At 36.1% G+C, this 27,191-nt stretch overlaps 1 protein-coding gene across 23 annotated transcripts in view; it reads left to right on the forward strand.

Moving 5' to 3' along the window:
• TRDN (triadin) overlaps positions 1 to 24,381 on the forward strand; it is a 223,406-nt gene extending 199,025 nt beyond the window's left edge. For 22 of the 23 annotated variants that reach the window (XM_058801368.1, XM_058801382.1, XM_058801372.1 and 19 more), the window contains 2 exons: positions 835 to 870; positions 21,925 to 24,381. In XM_058801368.1, the coding sequence (XP_058657351.1) occupies positions 835 to 870; positions 21,925 to 23,429 (1,541 nt within the window). In that variant the 3' untranslated portion in view covers positions 23,430 to 24,381. Of the gene's footprint in view, positions 1 to 834; positions 871 to 16,174; positions 18,812 to 21,924 lie in introns of those variants that run through there. The other variant, XM_058801392.1, reaches the window with a different exon arrangement.
• Positions 24,382 to 27,191: the final 2,810 nt, after the last annotated feature.

Raw genomic sequence — 27,191 nt, forward strand, 5'->3', positions numbered from 1 at the left:
TTTTTTAGTCTTTCTACATACATACAAGTGAACCAAAATGATGAAATTGTACACAAATCGCCAGTAATTGAATGTCTGGTGCCTCGTTTGCGTATGAATATCGAGGATTGCTTCAGCACATGCAGTGTGGCTGCGGCGGTGCCCTGCCCGTGACCGCCCTGGCTGGCACAGCAGGGACCTGTGCAGCCCCCAGCACTCAGCCCAGGAGCAGCAGGGCCCCCCCAGTCTGCTCCTGTGCTCCCTGATCAGGGACTGCAAAGTGCATCTGCAGAGCTTGTCTGGTGCCTTAGGTCACCATCCATTCCACAAAATAACTCCAGGGATACACAATAGACCGACTTCATGACCACCCATATTCTGGCTAACCTCTTGGTCACAGCACTGCCTTGATTGTTTCCTCGCAGTAATATGCAGATAGAGAAATGCTTCCTGTTATACCTCTAAACATAATTAATAACAATACATGACAGTATCTTATTAGGTAAGTGATTGAAGGCATAAATATCCTCTCTACATTGGTTAAATGCAATGACTTGCACATAAAATTTGCACGTTTAAATCTCAAACCTTAAAGGATAGCAATAGCACTGGCGCCAGTTCCCTAAACTACTATCTAGGAGCAGTTTGCTTATATGGTTATACTGGACAGAAAATGTATCTGTTTAAATTACTTACTAGGAGAGTCAGGCTTTAAAAAAATCTGGTTTATAGAAATTCTTATCTGAGAGATGATTCCAAGAAACAAACATATTTCTTATTGAAATTTATTTCAGTATTTTCACTTGAAACTGTAGATTAATTTATTATCTATGTTTTTTTAATGTGCCCCATCAGTAAAAGAAGATCCACGACATCAAAACCTGACATCAGGTACATGATTTTTTCTTTATTGTAAAGGATTCAGGAAAGTGTTGGTTTGTTGTTTGGTTTTGTTTGGTTGGTTTTGGGTAGTTTTTTTTTTTAAGCGAGATCATGCAATATTTTCACATTTCTAATTCAAGTCTATGGAGCAAGATGTGAGACAAGCCAGGCAAATCAGGCAAATCAAATCCATAAATCTTGTTCCTGTGAAGAATGAATTGCTGAAATGGTATTGCTTTACCACCTTTCTAAATTTTTAAACATATATTTATCTGATTACCTTATAAAACAAGAGGTCTGTAATTAATATGGCAGTGCAGTGTAAAAAATTAATATTTTCTCCTCATAGAAAATATTTTCTGTAACAAAGTCACACAGGGAGAAACATGTTCAAAGTTTTTCTCCCACATTAATAAATATTGTCTCCCATCACATTCTGCCCCCACTCCACTCCAGCAAAAATGGTGAATAAAGATCAGCATGTCAGGAGAAAATCTCCCTCCATAGTGTAATCATGTTTTTACTAGTTTACCACAAAAGGAAATATGTATTCCAGATTCTTGACTAGTATAAATTAAATTAATAACTGTGACTTCAGTGGAACTGCATTAATTCATGACAGACAGGGATCAAAGTCTTTAATCTCACCTGACACAGAAAATATGAGCTACATATGAATATGGTTCTTCTTAATGCAACTTTGTAGTCTTAACCTGCTGAGGAAAGTGTTTCACTTCTAATTATCTAGATTATTTTGTTGTATATGCTTTTTTGACTTCTTTACTGTAAGTAGAATGATTTAGAGTCCTACAATCATGATATAAAATGTGTAACATATGTGCAGTTATATGTATATATTTATTTAGAAATATCTATTTATCCATATGTAGAAAGTTTAAATCATAGAAAAATAAAAAAGATACCTAAGTATAAAACAAGTGCAGAACAATCTGTTTTCAAGAAAGAGAGAGTACAAATTACATGCTAAATAAAACTTGGATTGGTTACCATGTGTATTATACAAAAATGTTTGCACACATGGCTCACTTTGTTTTATAACTACATCTACAAAAAAGAACAGCTTCACTTTTTTTTCATCCTATTTTCTTTAATCAGAAACACAGAGATATGGAGTCCATAGATATAGATATAGACTAAATAAGATTTGTATATAGACATAGATAAGATATAGACATCGATAAGATATACACTTTTATTGCTCTTGATTATTATGGTATCAACTGACAGATACAGAAGGTAGAATCCATGTTGTCAAAAGTTTATTGCTATTTACAATAACACTGAATTTTTTATAGATCAGGAAATGTTAACCATAATATATAACCACTACATCAAACCAAAGACTTTGCCAGGAGAGAAAAGAATTCTCTTATGCATCAAAATCTCAAATTTAGTGTAAAACAAAAATTTACTACAAATTTTCTCTCACTGGACTTTCTCTTGCCCACCACCCTCCTACAAAGTTTTCATCATTCAAAAACTGTGTTTCTGTGACTTTCATCTACATTACTTATGATGATTGTTTAATTCAGTTGTATGTTGTCACTGGGAAATTTTTCTCAGCTGGATGTTTCTCAGATCATGAGCAGCTCTGAAAAATCAATTCTTCATAACTGGCTTTGCAAACAGAACTTACTATGTAAGTGTTCTTAAAATATTAATTTTCCACCAAAAAGAATACTTAGTTTTCTGACCATGGATAAAAGGTTTCCAGAAGAACATCAAAGTTACTCTTTTGGATGTTGCTTTTAGGTATTTGCTCAAATTGAGAATTTAAAAGTTTAGACCAAGTCCTAGGTCATGTATACTTGAATTGGAACTTGATGACTTTCACCTGTTCTGTTTGCAGATCAAGACAGTGCTTTTTCCCCAGTTCACTGAGTACTAATTTTATTTTTCTGATAAATGAAAGTAGAAAAGGATTTACATATTCTGAGCTAATCTAAAACTTTAAATGGTAAATCTTCAGTCAGCCTTCAAAAGCTGAAGAGATTCCCATGTTCTTAGATTTTGATCAGAACTCTTCAACCTTTCCCTGATATTAAAAAGCAATCAGATAAAGATTAAGCAATTTTAAAAGCTGTATATAGGTGCAAATTTAGAATGGGCCACATTTGAACAGAATTTTAAGCACTACTGTACCTGTCATAAATAATGATGCAATGTGCAGTAGACACTAAATTTCACTCTCCTGTAGATCTGCAAGCAATTAATTAGAATGCTTTCCCCTTCTTTTTCCTCCCCTAAATGTCACAGTTGACACCTGTACTGAGGCTGAAATTTACCAACAGCAAAAAAAAAAGACAATTCTTGGAACTTCATTTTTATTTCTATCTTATAACAAATGTGTTTGAAAGCACACACAAGCAGGTTTTTTGACTCTTGGAATGAAATTTAAGGAGAGTAAAAATTCAGCTCTCTAGTGAGGATTATCTACCATAATCTTTATATGAACAGCTGTACACTTCTACATGTTGAATTTTTTTTCAAGGCTAACATCAGAAAAAGAAAATCTAAATAGATCAAAAGTTCATTATATTTATCCTAATTACCTTCCAACTGCTCTCTTGAATGAAAACTGTGGAACTAATGTATATTGCATTTATAATACAGTGAGTTGAAGGGGTTGACGTTTTTACTGCCCACAGATGTGCAAATGTGGCAGAAATAAAGAGAGGCTGCATTGCAAGAGCATGAAAAGTGAGAATTCATTAAACTGATACTATTCCCACATGTTTGGTTTGGTTTTTATTTTAATTAGAATAGAGTGTGGATTACTCTCAAGGTCAAGTGAAACCAAACCAGTCATGATAACTTCCTTGTAGATGTGTCATAAATAGACTTACATAATTTGTGCATCTACCCTCATACATTATTAGAGGTTTGAAACTTAATGTGGGAACTGTTATACTTACTGTTTAGTTAAAGAACTTGTACTTCTGTGAAAACTGAAATCAGCATTAAGCAGAGTTGGAACACTGTTTATATGAACACACTATGCAAGAAGGAAAGATGGAAGGAAAAGCACCTCACCTAGATTTTTCACTAATTTCTGCAATGATAGAGATTCTCAAATACAATATATATTCTCAAATAGTTTCTAGAATAAAGAGCAATCATTTCATCATACTATCAATATATATTCAATGCTACATATTAATCACCACATGAAAACCTCAGGAACTGCTGGGGGCAAATTCATTATATGCCTTAAAACCATGTGGGAATTGGTTTATTACTGAAGTTGTTTCAGTCCTTTGCACTGAATGTATTCAGTGCAGTAATATATTTTCCAAAGTTAAGATGACTTCCAAGTCTGGAAAAGCAGAAAGTTTTATTTGGTGTGAGGTTTGATATGACAGCCATTTGGGAGACTATGAAGGAGGTTTCCTCAGTGCAGAGAGAATGTAACCTTGTCAGCAGTGCAATGCGTGAGATTTTTCCCATATATAATTATTTTGAAAGAGAGTAAGATGGCTTCATTTTTTTCCTTTGTTCTGGAGCATTTGAATACCTTGGAGTAAAACATGATCTTTTTCATCATTCTGAAGTAGCAAGTTTTGTCAAATTCCTTAGGCACAAACATTGGTAATATTCTATAATACAGAAGCATTGAACGACTTTAAAAAACAATGTGCAGTGGTCAAAAGAGAAGGCAAAAACTTTGCAGCGCAGGTAGCTCTCACCTATAGACAGGTGATGAGCTGCAGATGCTATATTCTCTGCTCTCCTTGCCACCCAGTCTCTGTGTCTCAGATATTTGATGGTTCTGATATACTCTCAGGAGTTTCTTCCAAAAATTCAGCAGCATGAACTTGTACTCTACTGACTAGAATTTAATCAGCAGAATTCAGCAATAAATCACTAATATTTATGATGTTGTTTTCTGGACATAAGAAAGTCTGCTGTTTGCTAGAATATTCTTAGAAGGAACTGACACTCTGAGAAGTTTCAGAATTTCTTGTAAAAACTCTGTTCTCATTTATTTACAAGACCTGTATTTCTGTAGATTATTCTTATTAAGATTTTCATCACACTCCAGTACAAGAATTCAGCAATAGAGCGGGATGAATTGTGCACTAGGCCTGCTTGCAGGAGAGTCCATGTAGAACATCCTCCATTCTGTGGATATACACGAATGTCCCAACATTTCACGTTGGTCAGAATTGTGAGGACCGGGCCTGTATATGTAGGCCTTCCAGCAACTTGCTATTAGTCATTCCATTATCCTGAAGCTGGCTTTTAAGCAAATACTTGGAGACTAAATCTTATCAGACTTGTCTAAATGAAGACATGGAGGAATACTGCCCATTTAGAAGATGCATATGGTTAGAGAGCACAGTTAAACAGTGCTAAATGCTGGAGTGGTCATTTATTAAGAACTAAGGTGACCCTGATTTAATTTCATTTAACCTACTGTGGAATTTTCACTGAGGCTGCTTTAATTTTGAATGAGCATCTGCACAACATTTTATATGGACTAATTAATCTCTTTTTAATTTACCTTGAAATAATCTTGCTTATTTTTTCTATGCAGAAAAGACATCCAAGGGGGAAATTTCAGCCATATTTTGGTAACTAGCTAAAATAAAAACTTTAGGATCTGTCCTGAAACTAAATGTCACTGGAAAATTTCTAATAGATTGCAATAAGTTTGGAAACTCAAAATCTATAAAGACGCGCCAAAAGGAGAACTAAATATTGGGTTTTATGTTAACAATGAATTTATAAACAGCCTCTCAGCATAGTGAGATTATAAATTAAATTATGAATTACAGAAATTCTATTTAAATGTCCAAAGGTTTAAGTTTTTGCTTTCAAAACAAAACAATTTCACAGTGAGAATCTACAAGCACTTTGGGTTCATGTTATTTTTCCCACAGGAGCTTCTTCAACATCCATCCCTTGCTCTGAATTAATCTTTTTTACTTTTGACTATATTTTGTAATTTAATTACCTTATCTAGAATTTATTTATTGTCTAGATTTATAGAATTGGGAATTACTGAGATTGAATCTCAATTCCTATCTGCCAGACATGTTTTGAGTACGACCAAGTCCCTTCATCAGACCCTTGACAAAATGCAGCTGTAGGTACTTTGCTTTTAAAATGATAGAGACAATGATAGTTTCTTTATACCTTTGTAGTCATTGTGCAGCCTCTAAGGGGTTAAGATGATACTCTTTCACAGCCCTCTTCAACTGGAAAGCCTCAGTTTTACAGCTTCTATTTTCCAGGAGGGCACTAGGGCCTCTGAGTTACAAAATAATGTAGGTGGAGTGCAAGCTGCTTGTTCCTCTCGATTTTGCACAATTTCAGATCCATCAATACAAGAGTCATTGGTACCTGAGGTTAATAGAAAAGACATCTATTTGATAGGTCTGTTTCTGTTTCAGAAACCTCTTTATGTAAAATACTTCAGAATAATTACCAGGTGAAATAATTTCCAGATTAATTTTTGTGCTCTCAGGCACACCCAGTAGTGTATGGAGATGGCTCATGTGGCTCATGCATATGCACAGCACTAAGTTTAATATTTGGAGAGCTCTGCAGTGTACAATTTTTCCTGGTGTCTTTGAGGATCTGCTTGGTGAACATGACTTCAAATGTGGGAACTGGTACTCAACCTAAATCTTGATCAAAGTGGCTGAAGTCCACCCTAAGTCTTGGTGCACAAACAGTATTAGACCTCACCCATTACACTTGATAATGTGCCCCATGAGCTAGGAGTGCTTTTCTATATTAAAATATTATGAAAAAAAGTTCTACCAGAGAATACACCAAGGGAAAACTCACAGAGAGCAACCCTGTAAATAAGGGACATTTGGAAAAAAAGTTAATTGTAGGATAAGCAAAATTTTAAAATGCACAAAGTAATCAAACCTGTGTTTTATTACAATTAACTCATTAATTGATTCCTTCTTATGTTAATCCCAAAATTTATTTGTCTAGCAAATTATTAAAGAAATACCTGTGTTTTCTATAAATGCAGGCCAGACTGGTGAAACTAAACATACAAGCCTATGGGAAAAGAAGAACCACTATGCAAAAAATTATTATTTTGCACACTGGTTTAAGTCCAGTAGAGAGAAGTTGTTTTGCTTAGATTTGAAAAATGAACCCAATTAGTAATGTTATTTATGCCTGTTTAACAATGAGTTCATTCTTTTTGCTTTAACTGGGTCAAAACATTTTTTTAAAACTAAGCTAAAAGGCTCCAAACACTTCTAAATATATATAAAATTTATTTCAAGACAAATGAAGCAAAAATATATCCATATAAGTCTCTGAACAATTTTGCCACAAACAGAATATAAATGTTTAGTATCTTAGTGAACATTGTTATGTTCATTTTGCCCTTTAGTTTGACTGGCATATCTTCTTAAATCACATTGCAAGAAAAGTGAAAAAATTACATATTATGTATTCCCATTACATACTTTGTGGAAGTAAAGTTATATACAAAATGTAATTCTTCAGCAGTTTTCCAAGTCAGAGATTATTTATCTTTGTTTCAGATAAATGGCCATTTCTTCAAATCCCTCTTCAGCTTTAGGAAAGTAATTGCTGTCATATTTTTTCATCAGCATAGGTTTTGTTTTTAAAAAAATTATCAGCTGAAACCAGGCTTCCTGATATTGGAGTGAGTTCATATTTCCAGACTATCATCAGTATAGTGAAATCCAGTGGAAAAATCCCAATTATGTGATACAATTTTTAAATCAGTGGCAGCAGATGTTTTGAAATATTTTAAGAAGACAGCCTACAGTTTCTTCCTGTCTTTCCTTATTCCCAGAACTGTGCAAATTCAGGATGAAGATATTCTAAATTAGCTCCATTTTTCATTGTGAGTAGCACGCAGGCACAGATCTGATCTTTTCTAATCTTAAGCACTTAGAAAAGAGCATATTTTCTCCATGGTAAATCAGAGAGGAACTTCTCATCTGAAGGGTTACTCATCCCTTCAGAATCTGAATTGCATCCCAGCTTTATGTCACATGGCTAGAGCTAAATCCAGAAGGTAATGCCTCCAGTGCCTGTTGTTAAGCACAGTGAATTTGGTTCTACCTGGGTTTGCCAGCAGTTCAAGTTTATCAGATAGTTCAACACTGTCTCTTTACTGGGTTTTAATTGTCATAAAAGAAGTCCTGCTATTCCCAGCAGAGGAATTGTTATTGAGGAAGACAAGTGTGGAAACATAATGCTACACAAAATCCTAAAATCCCCCAAACCTTTATTTAATAAAGATTTCAGTTAGAATGATAACTGAAATGAAATCACTTGCATCATTCAAACACCAACTTCCCTTTCATTAGCTGCTTAACTGCCTTATCATACACTGTTTCCCTCCCCTCCTCTCCTTTCTCTTCTCCTCTCCTTCCCTCCTTTCTCTATCCCATGTCTTTACAGTGAAATAAATATATGGTATTAACATCCAGTTACTTGGTATACATTCTTATTAACATAAAAAGATCCCTGACTGTTTATTCCTTCTTCTTTGGTTTTATCCTTTTTTGTGCACATAAATTTGTTTGTATATAAAATTTAAACCAATCTTTAAATGTGAATTACAGTTATTTAAAAACAATTATTTACTTGTGATATGTTGAAATTACATTAGTTGAATGTACTGGACATAGGAATAAGTTGACAGAGACAATGCCATGTCAACATGCCTAAATTTCCTGTCCAGTACACAATGTCCTACCATGACACTGTCAGTATTTTTTGAGCAATAGCAAGAGAATCCAATTCAATTTTGCTGCCCACCAAAACCACTGTACTATTATTATTATTATTGTTGCACTGTGAAAGTTCAATAACTTCTGGTCCTTCTTATATATAATTTTTTGAATGATTCATCCATTTGCTCCTATGTTTCAGTAATAAAACAAATCACGCCAGCACAGGACTCCTTTGAAAACTCAATGCTAGCAAAATTGTCAAGCCTGTGTGCTCTGATTATTGCTATGCTTTGTTGGAAATGTCTGCATTGTCACATACGTGTTGCACTGTTACATCTTGCATGGTTTTACTGTCTAACAAAAAGAATTTTTTTAATGACTCTTGGGGGAATGTCACTTTGGGGATGTTCACACATTTACGGGAGAATTACGTGGTTTGCGTGCAGTGACCGTAACATGGAATGTAACAATAGTCCATAAATATACAGCTCATTTATCCATTTAGCCTTCTTACTAGACAAGGCAAAAGCCAGTTAACAAAATACAATTTTTTTTTCCTTAAATGGTTGTTAGATGTAATCTATCACACTCAAGTTAAAGACAGAAATAATAAATTCACCTCCTATTGCAAAATCGGTTTTCTTAGAACAAAGATCACATTCACTGAGCTTTGTTGTTATGTTTCAAAAAGAGCACTGACTTTGACAAGTGACAGATCATAACTGTTCTTAACCATTTCTGTTCCTTTAATCCTATATATATTTTTATATATGGTGATATTTTCCCCTCTAATGACATAAACTATAATGAGAGTGCCTTTCTAGTGCAATTGATTAGATACATTTTCATAATATTTTATACTAAGATAGTGTTATTAGAGACATGTACTACTGACTTTGTAGTTATACTATTTTTTTTCCACATTGAAGCACTGATAAAGGCAGATTTCTTTTGTGTATTCAGCAAAATTTGGGGACAAACTGGGACCACAGACACTCCACATTATGGAGCAATCTTCTGGGTTGTTTTTTTCTCACTTTTGAGCATTTTTTGTGAGAAAAGGCATATTAACTCCTATAGAATAAATCTATTTTACCTTCTCCAGACCTTTCTGCAGCGGTCCCCTAATATGAATTCTCATGGCTATAATAACAATGTTATTGCTAGTATTTAATTCTGCTTCTCAAACATCTTTAGCCCTTTTTCATTAAATAACTTATTATCTGACAAACCCCTTGATAAAACAGATATGAAAACTTGGACAGTCTCTGCAAAGATATGCAATTAATTGCATTGCATCACAGACACTTTGAAAGGAGCTTTGGGAGCTACTTTCCAAATGTTCTTCATTTTCTTTTGTTATTCAAGACACAAAATTAGATGCAAGATAAGTATCCTCATGGTATAATTGCTTTTTGTTTCCTGTCTATATATTTTCTGTACAATGCTAGAAAAATGTCATTTGAAGAGGATGTTTTTAGATATATAGAATGGACTTAAAGTGGTAGTCATATTTCTTGTTTATTTGTAATGGACATATAAATGTTTTCTCCTCTTCTTTTTCCCATCCTTCTTCCCATTAAGCATTGTAATTTCTGAGAATGACAGTAGTATGACTGTATAGCATGATCAATAAGGAAGGAGTGGAAAAAAATTTATTAAAAAATAAATAATATGATTTTTGACCCAAATATGTTGAATAGCAGGTATCTATGGGCCATGTTTGTTGTGAACCTAAGAAAACAGTATTTAGTCTCCTGCAGAGGCCCTCAGCATTCAGCTTTTCTATTGAAGAAATAAAATGCAATTAAATGTGATTAAACTAAGACGTAATTAAAAGTTGCACAGGCCCACTAAGCAAAGAGACTTACAGTCTTCTTTTTAACAAGTGTGAAGGCAAAAATTTGTGATATTTTAAAAGATTCCATATGATTTTCCTTTCCTATCTGTCCTGTGCTTTGTCTGGTCACTTTGTCATACTGTAATGTTACTGAAATATTACATAACAGGGCTGAAATAGACAGGAAAAGAAGGGGAGAAAGGGGGAACTCCTTGCTTCTATTCCTGACCCTTTAGTAAGCGAAAAACATCTTTGGTTACCAAGTCATTGCAACAAAATTTTTTGCTTCTGTGTGGTTCAGTTTTGATTGCTGAAATTTGTTTGCACTTCAAGTGCATTCCTGAGAAGCACTCACAAGTAAATGAATGTAGCTGTTAAAGTTTTTCTTTTATTTGCAATTACTTACCAAATAGTAGTTTCTAATGCTATGATTGTCTGAATTTTTGTGTTTTTTGAATTGTTTATTTCTATTAGGACAGCCTCTGAGTGAAGAAATTGGATTCAAACTAGAAAAAAATTGTCACACATTCTCTGTAATTTTCCCTTAATAACCAAACTGCTATTGCCTAAGAGAGTTTTCTTTTTAATGAATATTTAATTTGGTGACTTGCATTAAAAACAGCTATCGCCTTATAGAAAGGAGAATTTAATCACTGTAATACATAAACAGGAACACCTTTATACTCTTTAGGATTATTAAGTTTTATTATAGGATGCTTTCCTCCTTTCTGCTAAAGAACTGAAAACACCAGGACAGTGCGCTTGCAATATTTCTTTAACCCAGCCCTCACATTTCTTGAACCCAGCCCTCTATGTAACATGCATATCATTTAGAGATCAAGAGCAGAAATAAGCTCCATTTGTATACTTCATTGGGTAACTGTGGAAGGTACTTAGTAATTCCACTATACAAACCCTAAACAACTTCACATACTCCTTGAATCCGGGGGTTTCTGTTTGTTTCTTTTCTTTCTAGAACTCATTGTGGCTGTTCTCTCTCTGACTGATTTCCATCCTGGCAAAAATTACTTAAAGGAATGTGTCTTTTTTCTTTTTCCTTTTTTCTTTTTTCTTTTTTATTTTTTCTTTTTTCTTTTTTCTTTTTTCTTTTTTTCTTTTTTCTTTTTTCTTTTTTCTTTTTTTTTTTTTTCTTTTGAGAAAGTTCCTGAATATCCCTTCCTCCAGCCTTTTAGAAATTAATTCATCTTAGGTACCAGATGTCCTCATATAAGAGCACCAGTTCTAATGTCTTAAAAAGCATTATGACACTTTTCCAGTATTGACATTTTTGTTTCCTCAGTAGCACTCACAAGGGGAATTTAAGTAATTATATTAATTCTCATAAACTACATCCTAAACTATAGTCCACATATAAGGCTTTTTTATTTTTCTTCCTGCTTAAGCTGATAACAATATCTATTTAATATGTCTACTGTTAAACCACATTTTTCTCCTACTGTTATTCCTTTTTTCTTTTTGGTAACATTTACTCTGAAGACATGAGACAATACATTCAAAGTGAGAACCCTCTGCAGTTTAAAAGGCACATTCTGCATTCATATTGAATGTGGGAATTGCAAAAGCAGTGTGGGATGTATTTGTATTCTTATTTGCATGCCAAAATTCAAATAGTTCTTTTGACTATGGTTTGTATCATAACACTGTTGCAGACACAGTAGCAAAGATATCATTATTTTCTGAATGAATTTCTTATCTGCATGTTTTGTAGCTGAGGTTTGCTAGATAAAGCAGCCTAAGAAGGGTAACATGAAACAGAAATTGCAAAGAAGCCATAATAAAAAGTGTAATACTGAAACTGTTTCATCCTGTATAGATTTACTATATGGACAGCTGATTTTGTTTTACCTAAAAGTTTGAATATGATAGAGAAAACAGTTCAATTTTTAAAATGTATAGAATTCATTGGCCATAAATAAAAGAAACATGAGATACTTGCTACAAAATATGGAAACTTGCAGTATGTCTGTTTCTAAGCTCTGATTGTTTAATTAGCTAAAATAGAAAAGATCCATTCCATCATGGAATGATGATGAAATTTGCTTTTTTAAGTGAGTAGTTTTGCACTGGGAGAATTAATAAGACACAATCTACAAAGACAGTATGGGAAAAAGACTTTTTAAATAGTTTGACTATTTCCAAAACCTGAAAATTACATCTTTCTCTACCTACATTTGGAAGCATAACACCTTGCTTATCAAACCTTATTCTCTTATAAGTGTAGCCACTAGATCCACATACTCTACAACATATCAAAATAGTTCAATCTTTTACCAAGTGAATCTGTTTAAGTTTTAAAACACATGTAAACATTGCCTTAGTATCAGGATAAACTCCTTAAACATTGTGCCTTTAGTTTGTCTAACTCTCACAAGAACATTTGAAGAAAATGGGGACTTTTCAGAATGAAATATTTTGGATTAATTCCAAGGAAATCCAATTAAAAATTATTAATACAAACTTTTTTTTTATATTTGTAGATTGTTGAAAAAAAACACAAAAGTTTTTTCCAAAGCTCTTGGGTTGAGATAAAGATAGTTTAATAGAAGCCACATGCTCAAGCAAAGCAAAGCAAAGCAAGGAACTCATTCACTCCTTTCCACAGACAAGCTCCTTTCCATTCAACCATCTGAAGGAAAATAGAGCTCCATCATGCATGATTATTGCTTGGGAAAACAAATACCATTACTCCAAATGTCCTCCTCTTCTTTCCTCCCCCAGCTGTTTCTGCTGAGCAGGATGCCATATGATCTGGAATTTCCCTGTGGAATTATCCCTCTGGAATTATCCCTGCACTGTTGGGGTGGGGTGAAAGGCAGGAAGGCCTCGATTGAGTTAATCCTGCTCAGCAGGAACTAAACCATTCCTGAATTATCAACACTTTTTTCCAGAAGGAATCCAAAACATTGTCCTATACTACCTACTACAGAGGAAACAAAACCTATCCCAGCCAAAACCAGCACATCCTGGAAGAAGCATGACTGTTTTTTTCCTCCTTACCTTAAAACCTGTTTTACATATCCTGCCTTTTCTAGTTCCTTGTTCTTGTTCCTGTCCCATTTGCACTCTTTATCCTATCTTGGTTTTACTCTTCAGGCAGGGAAATAAACAAAACACCCTGTTGTTTGGTGAGGGTTTTGGGGAGTTTTGGTTTTATTTATATATACCTTTTGAGGGTATTTGGTGATCTATGCAGAAAAAAACCCCAATATATATATATATAGCCTGCAGCCAAATTCAACACTGAAAGTTTCACAAACTGGAAACTAATTATGTTAGTCTTATGAAAATAACGGGAAAATTTAACAAAATTCATTACTACTATCCCTATTTCTCCTGCGGTTCCTCTTTATGCAACATTTTTCTGATGTTTTCTAAAGATAGATGGTAAGTAATAGGCTCTATAAACATTTGAATATCACTTCACCATTTTGAAATCAACATGAGTACATACCAGCCAAAAAACTCTGGTATCACTTCACAACCACTGCAGATAGAAATAACTCAACAAAGCATTAACATTCCAAATAAAAAAATATACAGTGATATTTGCATTACACATTCCAAGTAAACATGATTCCTAGACAATATTTTTCAAATTAATTCATTTCCATCTCTTTTTTTTTCCCAATTTAGAATTTTGGGCCACATAATTATTTTGTAGCTGCTGGCTGAGTTGCAAAAATCCTTAAGTTTGCCCTTTCCCTTCGTCTTCACGAATGTAGTGGCAAGAGATTGCACATGAGGTTTTCAAATGAAAGATTGCAGCAGTTATTTCTACTAGTGGTTTTAGAATAATTATCAAGTAACACTTCTGGAAAACACTGTGGTGTCAGGCATGCTATAATTGCAATACATAAATAACCTAACCATGTTAAAAATGCTTGCAAGTATATAGCTGTGTATGTTACTCTTTTACAGAACTTTGCAAATACAGGTGAAGAAAAAAGAGGTGCATTTTTGCATTCTGATAACATGTAAAACACAGGGGGTAATAACTTTTTTACCCACAAAATATTTATTTGTATTTATTTGGGCTAGAAAGTGCATGGTGCCCTACTTGCCTTCTTCATGAAGAAGATTGTAATTGACTTTTCTTATTTTCATTTTTGTATCCATAAAAGAAATCCACAGAAATAGTTTCCTTTTCACAGTAAAAGGTGAATTTTTAATTGGCATTTTTCTTCCTTTAAGGAATTTCTCTTTGTCAATCTTGCATCCATTGTGATTAAATTTTAGGGGATTTTGTGTTTGTGGGATTTTTTTGAAAGATCTGCTTGGAAAATCTCTGACTAAGTATTTTGGTAGGACAATACCGATTTTAATCATAGTGGGTTTTGTGGCAATACATTGTTTTTAGTTAATTTTATTCATAAAAGTTTTCTTAGCTCAAGAATGGAGTAAGTCTATTTGTTGAAATTATGTCTCAGAAGCTTTCTAGTTCTGCCCAAGTGTGTACATAGAAAGGTCAGTGGTGGAGGACTTAGCACATTCACCCAGTCTGTGGCTTGTCAAGCCTCACAGGAGAACCTTGGTCCTACACATTTGGGCTGTGAACTCTAATCAGGGGAGTTGCTTTATCTCTGTTTTCTAAAAAAAGCTGAGATCCATCTCACGGAGAAACAGAAACACTGAGAATTTGGGGGGAAAAAATACATTCTAAGACTTAGTAAAAAAAAGTAAGTCATTAGATCCAGAAGGATCTAATTTCCAATTTTATTTTAAAGTGGGTTTTCAGACAAAAAAGACAACCTTTGCATGAGTCAGGCAAGAAAACCACAGAGGATAATTCCACTGGGTGGAATATACCAGCATTTCTGACACACTGCTCTGTTTTCCACCATTTAATGGGACTTGGAAGTCAACAAATAAAGCCTGCACTTCAGTTTATAATGCAGGGAGCCATAGAGTCCATCTCAGTTTAGAATTGTCACAAGGAACAATTTATTTTTATTTTTTTTAAATGGCATGAACAGCAGGAGAAAGAAAAAGTCATCAGAAAACCATCTGAATAAAAACTGACTTGTTTCCGATGCCAACATTCCTCCAGCCATTTTCCCAAACACCTAATCGATTAATACCTGTCTTTTAAAATCTTGCCAATGTTAATCTCACAGTGCAAAACTCAGCTTTTCAAGCAAATTATATCAATTCCATCTGTGCTCTTGAGAGCTTTTAAAACATGATGGAAAGTATGACCACATACATAGTACTCAAAAATTAAAAGGGAGAAAAAATCTGTGGCTGTGAAAGGACAGAAAATAGGTACAGTCATTTGTGATCCCTTTATTCACAATAAAAGATAATTCACCTGAAGTCTAATAAAATAGAAATTATTTATATACTAATTAAATATGAGTCTTTCTGGAACTCTTCAATGTATCTGAAAGTCACTGTGAAATATAAAAACCAGAAAATATATGTTTGAGTTTTGGGGCCTTACACTCAGCTATCCCAAAATGCAAGTATTCTGGGAAAAGGAGTAGTATAACTCTGAGAAAAATTATGTATTGAAATGTGAAATTGTCCATGATTTCTCATCTTGTGCTACAAGATGTCTCATTGAGATTTTTAGTTAAAATCTTGTTGATATGTGAAACCTGGCTTGTGATCACACTAGAGATTTGTGATGTTATAACTGACTTAATGGGAGTGAAATCATGCAGATGTTTTCAAAAGAACATGGAATAGACTCATGGCCCCAGTTTGGAAACCATAAACATTAATCATCTCTTCCTTGTTTTCCTAGCTCCTGTCCGCTACTTTCAATGTGTCTTCCTAAATGGACCTAATGGATTTGGGCTGCAATTTCCAATTAATTCCCCTTCAAACAAGGAAGAAAAGACTCACTCAAAGACTTCCAAGAGAAAGACAAGGAAACCGGGGCAGTAGAGAGACTGAGTCCTGTGATCACTGACATTTTGCACTTTATCTTTTCTGCTGAGGTCCACAGTAGCTACAGTGGTACTTGTCATTGCAGGAACGCGATCCACTTGCACGCATGTACCTGGAACTGTTTCCATGGGGCAGCGGCAGAACAAGCAGTAATGAACGGTGTTTAACAAAGACAGAAATGTAAAAGTGCCCAGTTTCTCATGGAAAGGCTGCAATGCTAACAAGGCATTGATGTGATTGTGTGTGTGAGCATGTGCGTGTGTTTTCATGCCTCTTTCGCTCTTGTTTTTCTTTACCTACATGCTCAGCATTGAAGTGAGTCTGTATTCCATTTAATCTTATCTAAGGAGTGAAAGGTTGAACGTAGCTCTTATATCAGCAAGATTGCAAGACTAGCTGCAATCCTAAACCATTTCTTCTTAATGTTCAATCAAATTGCTGACAGGAAAATGCCTCACTAAGTCATGAAAATGTGCTCTGTGACTGGTGCTATTTTTATGTCTCATTGACCAGTGTAGCCTGAAGCTCACTCTTATTCGGAGCAGCTCAATACACTATCAGTACGTTGACTCCACAAGTCATGTTAATGATGAATATTTCTATTCAATCTGAAACTTAAATGGACTGTTTGCCCTGCCTGTTGGTGAAATACAAGCTCTTCTCTTCCTAAGGCCCTAAGTGAGAAGAGAAAGTGAAACCAGATGGCAAAGGTTAGGAAAAACACTGCTTTACCAACATGGAGGTTCGGAGAAACAAATGAAGTAATTATAGTGTTTCCACTTTTCTTCCATGGCTAAATCAGATTGTTTTGCAGCAAAAGCCACGTAAATGGAGACAATACAACAGCCAACAAGTTGCTATTAGCTTAAGCCAGATGAAAAGCTAGGATGTGAGATGACATTCATGAAACTAAAGCAACACAAATTTGCAGTAATTATGTGATTTTGATGCTGTCTCAGATCAGTGAACAAAAACAAAACCAAACCCAAACAAAGAATCAGAAAAAAAATGAAACTTAAACACATTGAATAATCTAGGTATCTCATTTTACTAGATTAAATGAAAGAACTTCCTCACAGCACACTACTGTAAGTGGCTTACAGTAGAACTGAAAGTAGATGTGCTTGTCCTCAACCTTCTTTTGTGCATTTATGAAGAAATGAAGAATTTGTTGCCCTAAAAAGGAGACAAGATGGCATTTGATCTATTTAAAGGCACATGAATGAAAATTGGTATCTCACCAGTCTATGTCTGGCAATGTAAATAATGCCTTTTTGCAAGCTGCTATTTGTTTGCATTTCATTACTATATTTTTTTGCATTTAATCTGGGAAATATACAGCAGTGACCTTAGTTATGTAGTTGCCTGCTGAAGCAACATGATCCCCTTTGTGCAAACCCACTACTTGTTGAGTCTGAACACACCAAAAACTGTATATTATTTTTTTTATTTTTAGTATAGACTGAGATAGCATTGGCCTCCTCCCTCTTGCACTCTCCCTGCCCATCCATTTTACTTTATTCAAATAATTGACTCATGTGAGTTTTGGACAGCTGATTCTTTGACAGATTACTGCAATTCAGAAAGCTTTGCTGTTACACTGCTGGGTCCAGTTGGTATTTTCTGATTACTGGTCATGGCCTTACATGAACTGGATTCTTGGTCTTAATGTGCTCTGATATTGCACATGTCATGTGCTGCAAAACCTGTCATTGCAACAAGAAGTTTAAGCAGTGGTGACCAGAAAGAGGTAGGAGCAGGTCCTGCTCTGGAAGCAGCTATTCCCACTTAGAATCACACCATAAACATGAGTGTTCATGGTGAATGTCCCCACAGACCCTGAAAGATCTGGTCTGGAGATAGCACTGCCAACAGAGAATTTTTGATGGTAGAATTATGATCTTCAATTTTCTTTTGGTATCTCTTTTTATATTTCCAGCAACTTCTTATTCCCAATTTGTGATTTTGTATATATTATGATGGGTGTTATTGCCCTAGGTTTTAACTGTGAAAGCTGTCTTAAAACTGAGTTTTTAACTTTCTGAAAAATCATTTAATTCAAGATTTTATCTAATGCAAATAATCAGGACAAAAAAATGTATACTATAAGCCTTTATTTTTGTCATCGTCTTTTGGAACTTTTTTTTCATTATAGTCATTATAGTTAGCCTTAATCCTTCCTTCCCATTTGAGATGGGAGATAACAAGAATTTGTTCTGGATCTCATTTCCATAATGCTTCAATTAGGAATGTTTCAGTGTTAGATATCTGAAAGCTTTGGAAATATAAACAGTAAATACAATCGCATAAGTGATGTAAAATCAGTAATTTAATTTTGTTTCCTCATCTATGTCATTGCCTAGAAAAACAGAAAAAAACAGATCCACTCTCAGAGGGGCAAGCGTTCTTCTCCTTAAATTCACCTGGAAACTTTAAAAATTTTCCTGGTTTGCATGGTTTTACTAAAATTAGCCTGAAATATTGCACAAACTTATGCTGTTTGTTATATATTTTGGAAAATAAAAAATATAAACCCTGCTTCATTGGCTGTGATATGTTGTTCTGTGAATTCAAAAGTGCAGGACAAGGGTTTACATATGCAAGCTTTAGAAACCTTCTGATTATAAAGATGCAATTAGGCTGGGAAACTTACTAATCCAGCATTGTATTTAGTCCTAATGGGCTTTTAGTAATACTTAGCCATCTTTATCACACACTTTATTGATTTCGCTCTGACATATGGAAAGCCAAATGGTTGCTGCAGTCATTCAAGGTTGGACTTCATCTACACTAAATAATTTATGCTCATCAAAGTGCTTATTTATGTATAATACAACTGTACAAAAAGTACAGACAAAGCTGTGATCTCCAATGACAAGTTTATAGTTCAGACAATTAGGAAAATGGCCACCAAGAAACTGAGAGCGCAAAAAATGGTGAGATCCCCAATTTCCACACCCCACAGGAACTATGGCTTGCCTGTATCAGCAACGGTTAAGGCAGATGATCTGGTGTGGGAAACAGACTACAGCCTGGAGGTGATACAGCTGCAGTTGCTCAGCTCTGCACTGGGCCTCAAGAGTCCTTTGCCCCACAGAGTTTGGTGAGCCATCCCATGTGAAGTGTGTCACTCAGCAGTTTGCCTGCACAATTCTCTCTGAGGTGCTAAAATCCTGATAAAGTCTACAGGAGTGGTGAATTTCCAGCAAGACCAGTGAGATAAGTTTTGGTCACAGATCACTGCTGCCTGACCCGTTCACTCTTGCTGGTGCAGTCCCCAGACCCCACCACAGCCCTCAGTCCCTGTTCAGTTTCACACTTCTACCTATGTCACAGCTGGAGTCCAGTTTTGTCCATTTTAAAAACTTCCAGCAAAACGGAGCTTTTCTCAGTGGCTTGTTTCTAACGCAGCAGTGAGTGAGGGGGTGCTCAGAAAGTCTGGGTAAGAAGACTTAGGTCTTCTTTAGTGATTATCTGTGCTGGAGTACAGCACTGCAGGTGCCCAGGTGCTGGTGGGGGCTGCAGGGTGACCTCTGTGAGGAGCAGCCCTGGAACACAGCCCTGGAACCTTGGAGCCATCTGGAACACAGCCCGTTCCAGATGGCTCCAAGACACCCAGCTCAGGGCACAGCTGAGCCCTGCTGCCATGATGGTGATGCCCCAGGGAAAGCATTTGTAAGGAAGGTTTGGAAATGCCACAGAGAAAGAGGGGAGGAACAAAAAGAGTGAGAAGCAGAAGGTGGAGCACCAAGACCAGAAGACGAGGAGGAAGAGGAGCTGCTCCACACCAGGGCAGAGATCCTCTACAGTCTATGAAACATCCATGCCAGAGCAGGCTGAGAACCTGAGAAGGACAAAACAGTGAAGGAGAACCACCATGGGCCAGCCATTACTGGTGTGAAGGAGTGACTTTAGGCTTGAGAAAAGGAGGAAAGATGTTAATTTAATGTTTGCCTTTCTGTTTCCCACTATCCAAATCATGAAACCGTACATTTTCATGAGCTTATTTTCCCTGAATCTTCTTTGTTCACAACAGTAATTAGTAAACAATCTGCCAGTCCTTAGCTTGACCCATGATCTTCCTCATTCTTGTTCTTCCTATTTTCTCTTCCCGAGGGCAGGAGTGAGCAGCTGGGTGGAGATTTGGCTGTTAACCAAGGCTGACCCACCACAGCTGGTTGTTACACAGATCCTATACATGTTCTACTAAAAATCAACAAAATGCTATTTGTCCCACGCTTGGGGTCACCATTTAGAACACAAGACAGAATATATGTGAATTGTACATTGCCACAAAAATTTATCCCACCAATCCCCAACTCTAGAACTTCACAGCTAGATTTTTTTTATACACAACAACTGACTGCTTATTGTAGTCTTGTTTAGATGCCAAATTTTCCATGATAAAAACTCTAGGACAGCATAATAGAAGTTCAGTAAGCACAGTTTTAGATACCTTTATCTGCTAAGACACAGTGACTCAGGAGAGCAGCTGAAGCACTTTTCCCTTTCCTATCTTAAAACTTTTCTTCCACCTCTCAGTATAGTAAGAAATGAGAGACTTGCCCCCTTAGGAAGAATTCTGGTCATTTAAGCTGCTTTGAACTTAAGACAGTCAGCATCTGACTTCCCTCAGTTACATGCCATTGGTAGCACTTCTTTGCAGGGATTGAAGATTTGGAAGCCAATAAAAAATTTGAAAGTATTACATGAATAGTAGTGTCAAAATTGAAGATGTGAGGGGCTGGTAATTGACAAAATAAAAGGAAATTAAAAATGCTTTATGAGGGTTTCTAGGCAGGAACCACATATAAAAGTAGTATTTGCTAAATATTCATCTTAAAGGATATTTCTGCCACCTTTTAGTTCTCCAGAAAGAAGAAATACAAAGGAAATTGAAAATATGAAACATGTATTATTTATACACCTGAAAGATCACTAGATCTCTAGCTTGTATACTATCCCTTTATCCTGAATGAAGTTCTCCAGAAATTCCCAATTAGCCAAATACATAAGGAGTCATATTATTCACCTGTAAGCAAAACTGAGTATACCTCCCAATGCTGAATTCTTAGTCATTTGATTAAACAATGAAATAACATTTTTTGGGCTTTCTCTTGGTTTATGGATTTTTGTGTACACATGTCATTTGTGATACATACTCCACACAACCATTTGTTCTGAAGTCCTCACATCTCAAGGACTGGGTTAGTTATTGTTGTAAATACTTATACTGAAGCAGAGTTTTCTTCAGTTTTCAGTTTTGTCTTTTATTATGATAGATATTAGTAAAAATTTTAGAATACATTTTATTTTGCCTGGTCCAAAAACCTAGCAATTCGTTCAGTAATGCTTCCTTTGGGAAAAGTACTGTAAAAATTGCACTTTCCAGATACCACTTTTATTACACAGCTCTTTTACCAATACTCACTAGATAAAATCTTTTTACAACTTTGAGCCTTTTTCTTTGGCTGAATTGCTTATTCTCAAAGGGAAAAATATGTTCTTGCTCAAATTGTGGCCCTTGTGTTCCCTTTGGCTTGATTCTTGCTCTGTATTAAGAATAAACTAAGTTGTTCCATTTTTCTTCTCCACCCATTGCAGGAAAAGACCAAGTTCAAACCCGTTTAAGGAACCTGAAGGTGTACAAGTCCATGGGACCTGACAAGATACTACCATGGGTACTGAAAGAACTGGCTGAGGAAGCGGCTATGCCACTATCCAACATATTTGAGAAGTCATGGCAATCTGGTGGAGTTCCCACTGACTTGAAAAAGGGAAACATAATGCCCATTTTTAAAAAGGGAGATCAGGAAGAACCAGGGAATGACAGGTCAGTCAGTCTCCCCCCAGTGTCTGGCAAGATCATGGAGAAGCTCCTCTTGGAAACTCTGCTAAGGCACAAGGAAAATAATGAGATGACTGGTGACAGCCAATATGGCATGACTAAAGTCGAATCATGCCTGACAAATTTCTTGGCCTCCTATGATAGGGTTACAGCAGTGGTGGATGAGGGAAGGGCAACAGGCATCATCTCCCTGGACTTGAACAAGGGCACTGTCCCACATGACATCTATGTCTCTAAAATGGAGAGACGTGGATCTGATGAGTGGGCCACTGGGTGGATAAAGAATTGGCTGGATGATCATGCTCAAAGTGCTGAAGTCAGTGGTGCAATGTCCAAATGGAAAGCAGTGCCAAGGGGTGTTCCCCAGGGGTCAGTGTTTGGACTGGTGCTTTTTAACATCTTTATTGCTGACATGGAAAGTGGGTTTCAGTGCACCCTCAGTGAGTTCACTGATGACTCTGATGACACTGATGACACCCAGATGTGCGATGCGGTCAACACGCTGGAGGGAAGGAATAACACCCAGAAGGACCTTGTCAGGTTTGAGAGGTGGGCCCAGGTCATTCTGATGAAGTTCAACAATGCCAAGTGTGAGGTCCTGCACCTGGTTTGGCGCAGTCCCAAAAACAGCTTTAGGCTGGGCAGAGAATGGAAAGAGACTAGGGCTGGGGAGACAGACCTAGGGCTGCCGGTACATGAAAATCTTGACATGACTCAGCAGTGTGTGCTAGAAGTGAAAAAAGCTGTCTGCATCCTGGGCTGCATCAAAAGCAGCGTGGCCAGCACATCGAAGGAGGTGATTCTGTCCCTGTACTCTGCTCTAGTGAGACCTCAGCTGGAGTACTGTGTTCAGGACTGGGAACCCGAGCACAAGAAAGATGTAGACATGTTGGAGCAAGTCCAGGAGGGAGTCATTAAGTTGAGCCCAGGGCTGGAGCACATCTCCTATGAAGACAGGCTGAGAGAGATGGGGCAGTTTAGCCTGGAGAAGAGAAGGCTTCGGGGATACCTAATAGCAGTCTTCCAGTACCTACAGGGAGCCTGCAAGAGAGCTAAAGAGGGGCTTGTCACAACAGCATGTAGTGACAGAGAGAATGGCTTTAAGCTGAAGGAGGTTGGGTTTAGTTTAGATATTAGAGAGAAAGTTTTTACCGTGAGGGTGGTGAGGCTCTGGAACAGGCTGCCCAGAGAGGTTGTGGACTCTCCATCCCTGGAGGTGTTCAAGGCCAGGCTGGGCAGGACTTTGAGATACCTGGTCTAGTGGAAGGTGTCCCTGCCCATGGAAGGAGGGTTGGAACTAGATTATCTTTAAGGTCCCTTCCAACCCTAACCATTTTATCATTCTGCAATTCTAAAAGATACTCTGCCAACAGGTAAACTTCAGATTTGATTTTACCTGAAATGTTCTATTAATTTTCTTTCAGAATGCTGAATGGTAATAAGCATGCCCATGTCTTAAGCCTTTGGGGTTTGTCCCAGTCACCAACAAAATTGTATTAGATAGTATGGCTGGTGGCTGAATCTGGAAACGGCTGTATTTGGGCAGTAGCAGAGGTAATAAGAAGTTTCTTCCTGTTCAGTGTGATATTTGCTTTCATAATTCTATTTTTTTTTCATTTTTTGTGCTAAATTTTGCTCAGAAATTAATTTGTTTTCCCATTAATCCCACATTTAGCTCCAGTTAGAAGAAAAAGCAATCTTTTTTGATACTGAATCACCAAACTGAAAAATTTTAATTATGGTAAAGGGTAACAGAAGCATTTAATTCACCTGCTTTTTTAATTCTAAAGAGAGGTACTAGAAAATGGAGGTCTTCTTGGTTTTGAACCTGCCAAAGAAATGGGAAAATAAAGCTGCTACCTATCAATACTCCAGGCATACTTTCCGGCTGAATGACAAAGATATAAATGCACATTTATTGTGCTACCCAGCTCCTGTGGAGTTTCTTTTCCTTCAGAAAAGAAACAATGAAAAGGAGAAGTCCTGAGTACCATGTTGTTAAATTAGGGCTTAGAAGAAGCATTTCAGTGAAGAAAAGGCAACTTGATGAAGACAACTTGATGAGAACCTTTCCTGCCCCTCTCTAATCTGCCTCTTCCTGTCAAAGTCATACAGCCAGCCTTCCCCAAAACAGCTGAGCCTCCTTTGCTTTGATGTGAATATGTATAAGTCTGCCTTGAAAAAATCTGAATAAATCACTACTGCTTGATGGCTTTTTTTGAGTGTGAAAGTCAATACAGTGTTCTGCTGTCTTACACATAGACGTGATTACATAGATATACTAGCATACCTACATTTCAACTTAAATGATGACATGTTCTCTTAAAATTAGTAAACTAGAACAAGGAGTTGGAGTGATGAGTCAAATAGCATTAAGAGTTCTTTTAAATTCACAAAAATGTAAACAATGTCAAAGGTAAAAACTAAAATACCCATTTTCTAAGATTTTAAACCCCTTACTGTTTAAATCATACAAATCATCCCACTTTTTAGTTTATTGTCAAGAGAGTTTTTTCCTATTAATGCCTTGCCAAGTGATTTATCATCTCTGGGCAGATGTAATAGCAGTTAATAGATTCCTATACATTATAGGGACATTTGGATCCAGCTCGAAATTCACTTTTTTTTCAACTGATTGATCATTTAGCTAATTATTTTGGAATCTTCCCCAAAGACTAGAAGAGAAAATTAAAGTACCAAAGCATTTTGTCATGTATTTATTTTCAAAACAAAAGCTGAAAAGGCATTTTAAAAATTAGTACCAGTAACAGTGGGTTTATTAAATGCTAAATGTCATGAAAATGAAACATCTGGGTGCTTCAGCTTCCAGAAAATATAGTCAGCAGCATGACTCTAATTTGCTCAAAAGTTAATGATCTAAAGGAGAAAATAGTTTAGCATTTTCAGCTGATAGGAATTTTGTTGATGTCCTACAGTTTCAGTGGATTTCAATTAGTGAAAATGACAAGTTAATGAAATCAAGGGCAAGAATACTTCAGAATTAATCCAGGTATGGGAGAAAAATTCACATATTCATGGGGATATTTTACAGATTTATCTGTTTGTGGGCAGCTGTGTCATGGACAGGAGTGATTGGTAGACTACAGTGAAAAGGATTTCTGCAACATAGTTGATAAATTCCCTAAAAATAAATATCACAGAAATAGAGCAGCTAACAAGTTTGGGTATGATCCCATTTGACAGCTATCACCCTTCATATTGAGACCTCTGCTATGAAGGGGTCTTTTATCACATGCAATCATTGTCATTCTTTTTCTTCCAAAAATATGTAATTCTCTGCTTTTATTCAGATAAATACATATGTTAGAGTGTTAAAGTCATTCTCTAACACTTTTTCTCTAATACTGGTATACTGTATAAATAATGTCATCAGCTAATATGCAAAGAACTCAGTTGTAGGATGGAACTGAGGACTTTAGGCTTGTAATGGAACTCTCAGTTTAAGGAAGTTCTGGTATAAACATTTAGATCAGACCCTTCTTTTTTTTTGGTCATATAAATGTCTTAACCAAAACTTTTACATGACTGAAAATTATTCAAATTAAATTGTTTGATACTTTTAATGAGATCAAACGAAGACCTTTTCCAATCATTTTACACACTTTAAATGTTGTTTTTAAAAGATAGCAAACAATAATTAAATCCAGAAATACACGACAGAGGTGCTATTTTCTGAGATGCCAGCCATGAATGATTTTCACACTGTGTCTGACTTCTTACCTGTTGACGGCTCAAACAGGTATCACTTGAAAAATCCATTTAGTGGAGCTACACCCTAACTAGCTACCAGCACTTTGACAGTCATTGCAAAAAAAGCAGACAACTGGTGAGAAGAAATGTCTGTGAGTGTGGATGCAGCACAGCGCCTGGACTCCTATGGATGTGCCCTTGCAGAGACCTAAGCAAACCCTTCAGCACACATTTGTAAATCCCTGGAATTTAGAGCTGAAATACGCCCTTACATTTTAACCTGTGACCTTTTATATGGAGTATAATAACTCAAGCTCAAATATAGTGCAGCTCTTTAAAATCTGTTCCAGCCAAACTAAAGAAATTTTTGTAGATTAAGCACTCTCTTTTTCCCATGCTGTCTGTAATTATAAGAGGTTTCAGTCTTCAGTGATGGAGACCTGTCTCTTCTTCCCACAAACACAACTAGAGTCACTTTAGTAATGGTTTATGTTACTGTTCTCCCATCAACATTGATGAATCGATGCCAATTTACTGTTAGATGTGACTCTTGAAATTTGATGAAGGCTCACAGATCTGAATAAATCACTTCAATGTAGTGCATTGATGAATCTATGCTAATTATTATTGTATTTCATTTTGAAAATCAGATTTTTCCTACTGGGAAAATCTTCAAGAGACACAGATTCAAATAAACCCCATCACTGTTATTCTCCAGGAGATGAAAAAGTGGAAAAGCTGTAAATAGTTTTAATTTTGGAGTACTGAGATGTTTAGCTAGGATAACAACTTAGATCATATTAAATATGCACATATTTGTACATTAAAAATTAAGGTTTGTATATTAAAATTAACCAACTTAAATTATTTAAAAGTTTGAAAACTGACTTTTTCTTAATAGAAAGCTTCCAAAATAGCCAAACTAGGCACTGGTTTATGAAACCAATTTTAAACTTATGAAAAAAATGCCCAAAGAAAAACTACTGAGTGGAAATTCGCACACATTAGTGAGAGATTAAGGACACAAATGTGAGTGCTAGTGGAATTTCTCTTTCCTGAGAAAGTCCTTCTTCCACTGCTTTCCTCCCCCTCTCTCTGAGAGATCAGGTCTGCAAGTAGTTCTTCACCCCCGGAGGAAATGAGAAGCAGGAGAACAATGAAAGCAGATAAGAGCAAAGTCAAGGCACAAGGGACAGGATGCTCTGGGTGATTTGGAGGTAATTGAAACCAAGAAACCATAAAGTCACTGCAACAAAGTTAGACTTTACTACTCTCAAGCATTTTCTGTTCCTCTCTGGGGCAGTAGCATTCA

The sequence above is a fragment of the Ammospiza caudacuta genome, chromosome 3, assembly GCF_027887145.1.
Source record: "Ammospiza caudacuta isolate bAmmCau1 chromosome 3, bAmmCau1.pri, whole genome shotgun sequence".
In the NCBI taxonomy this organism is placed as follows: domain Eukaryota; kingdom Metazoa; phylum Chordata; class Aves; order Passeriformes; family Passerellidae; genus Ammospiza; species Ammospiza caudacuta.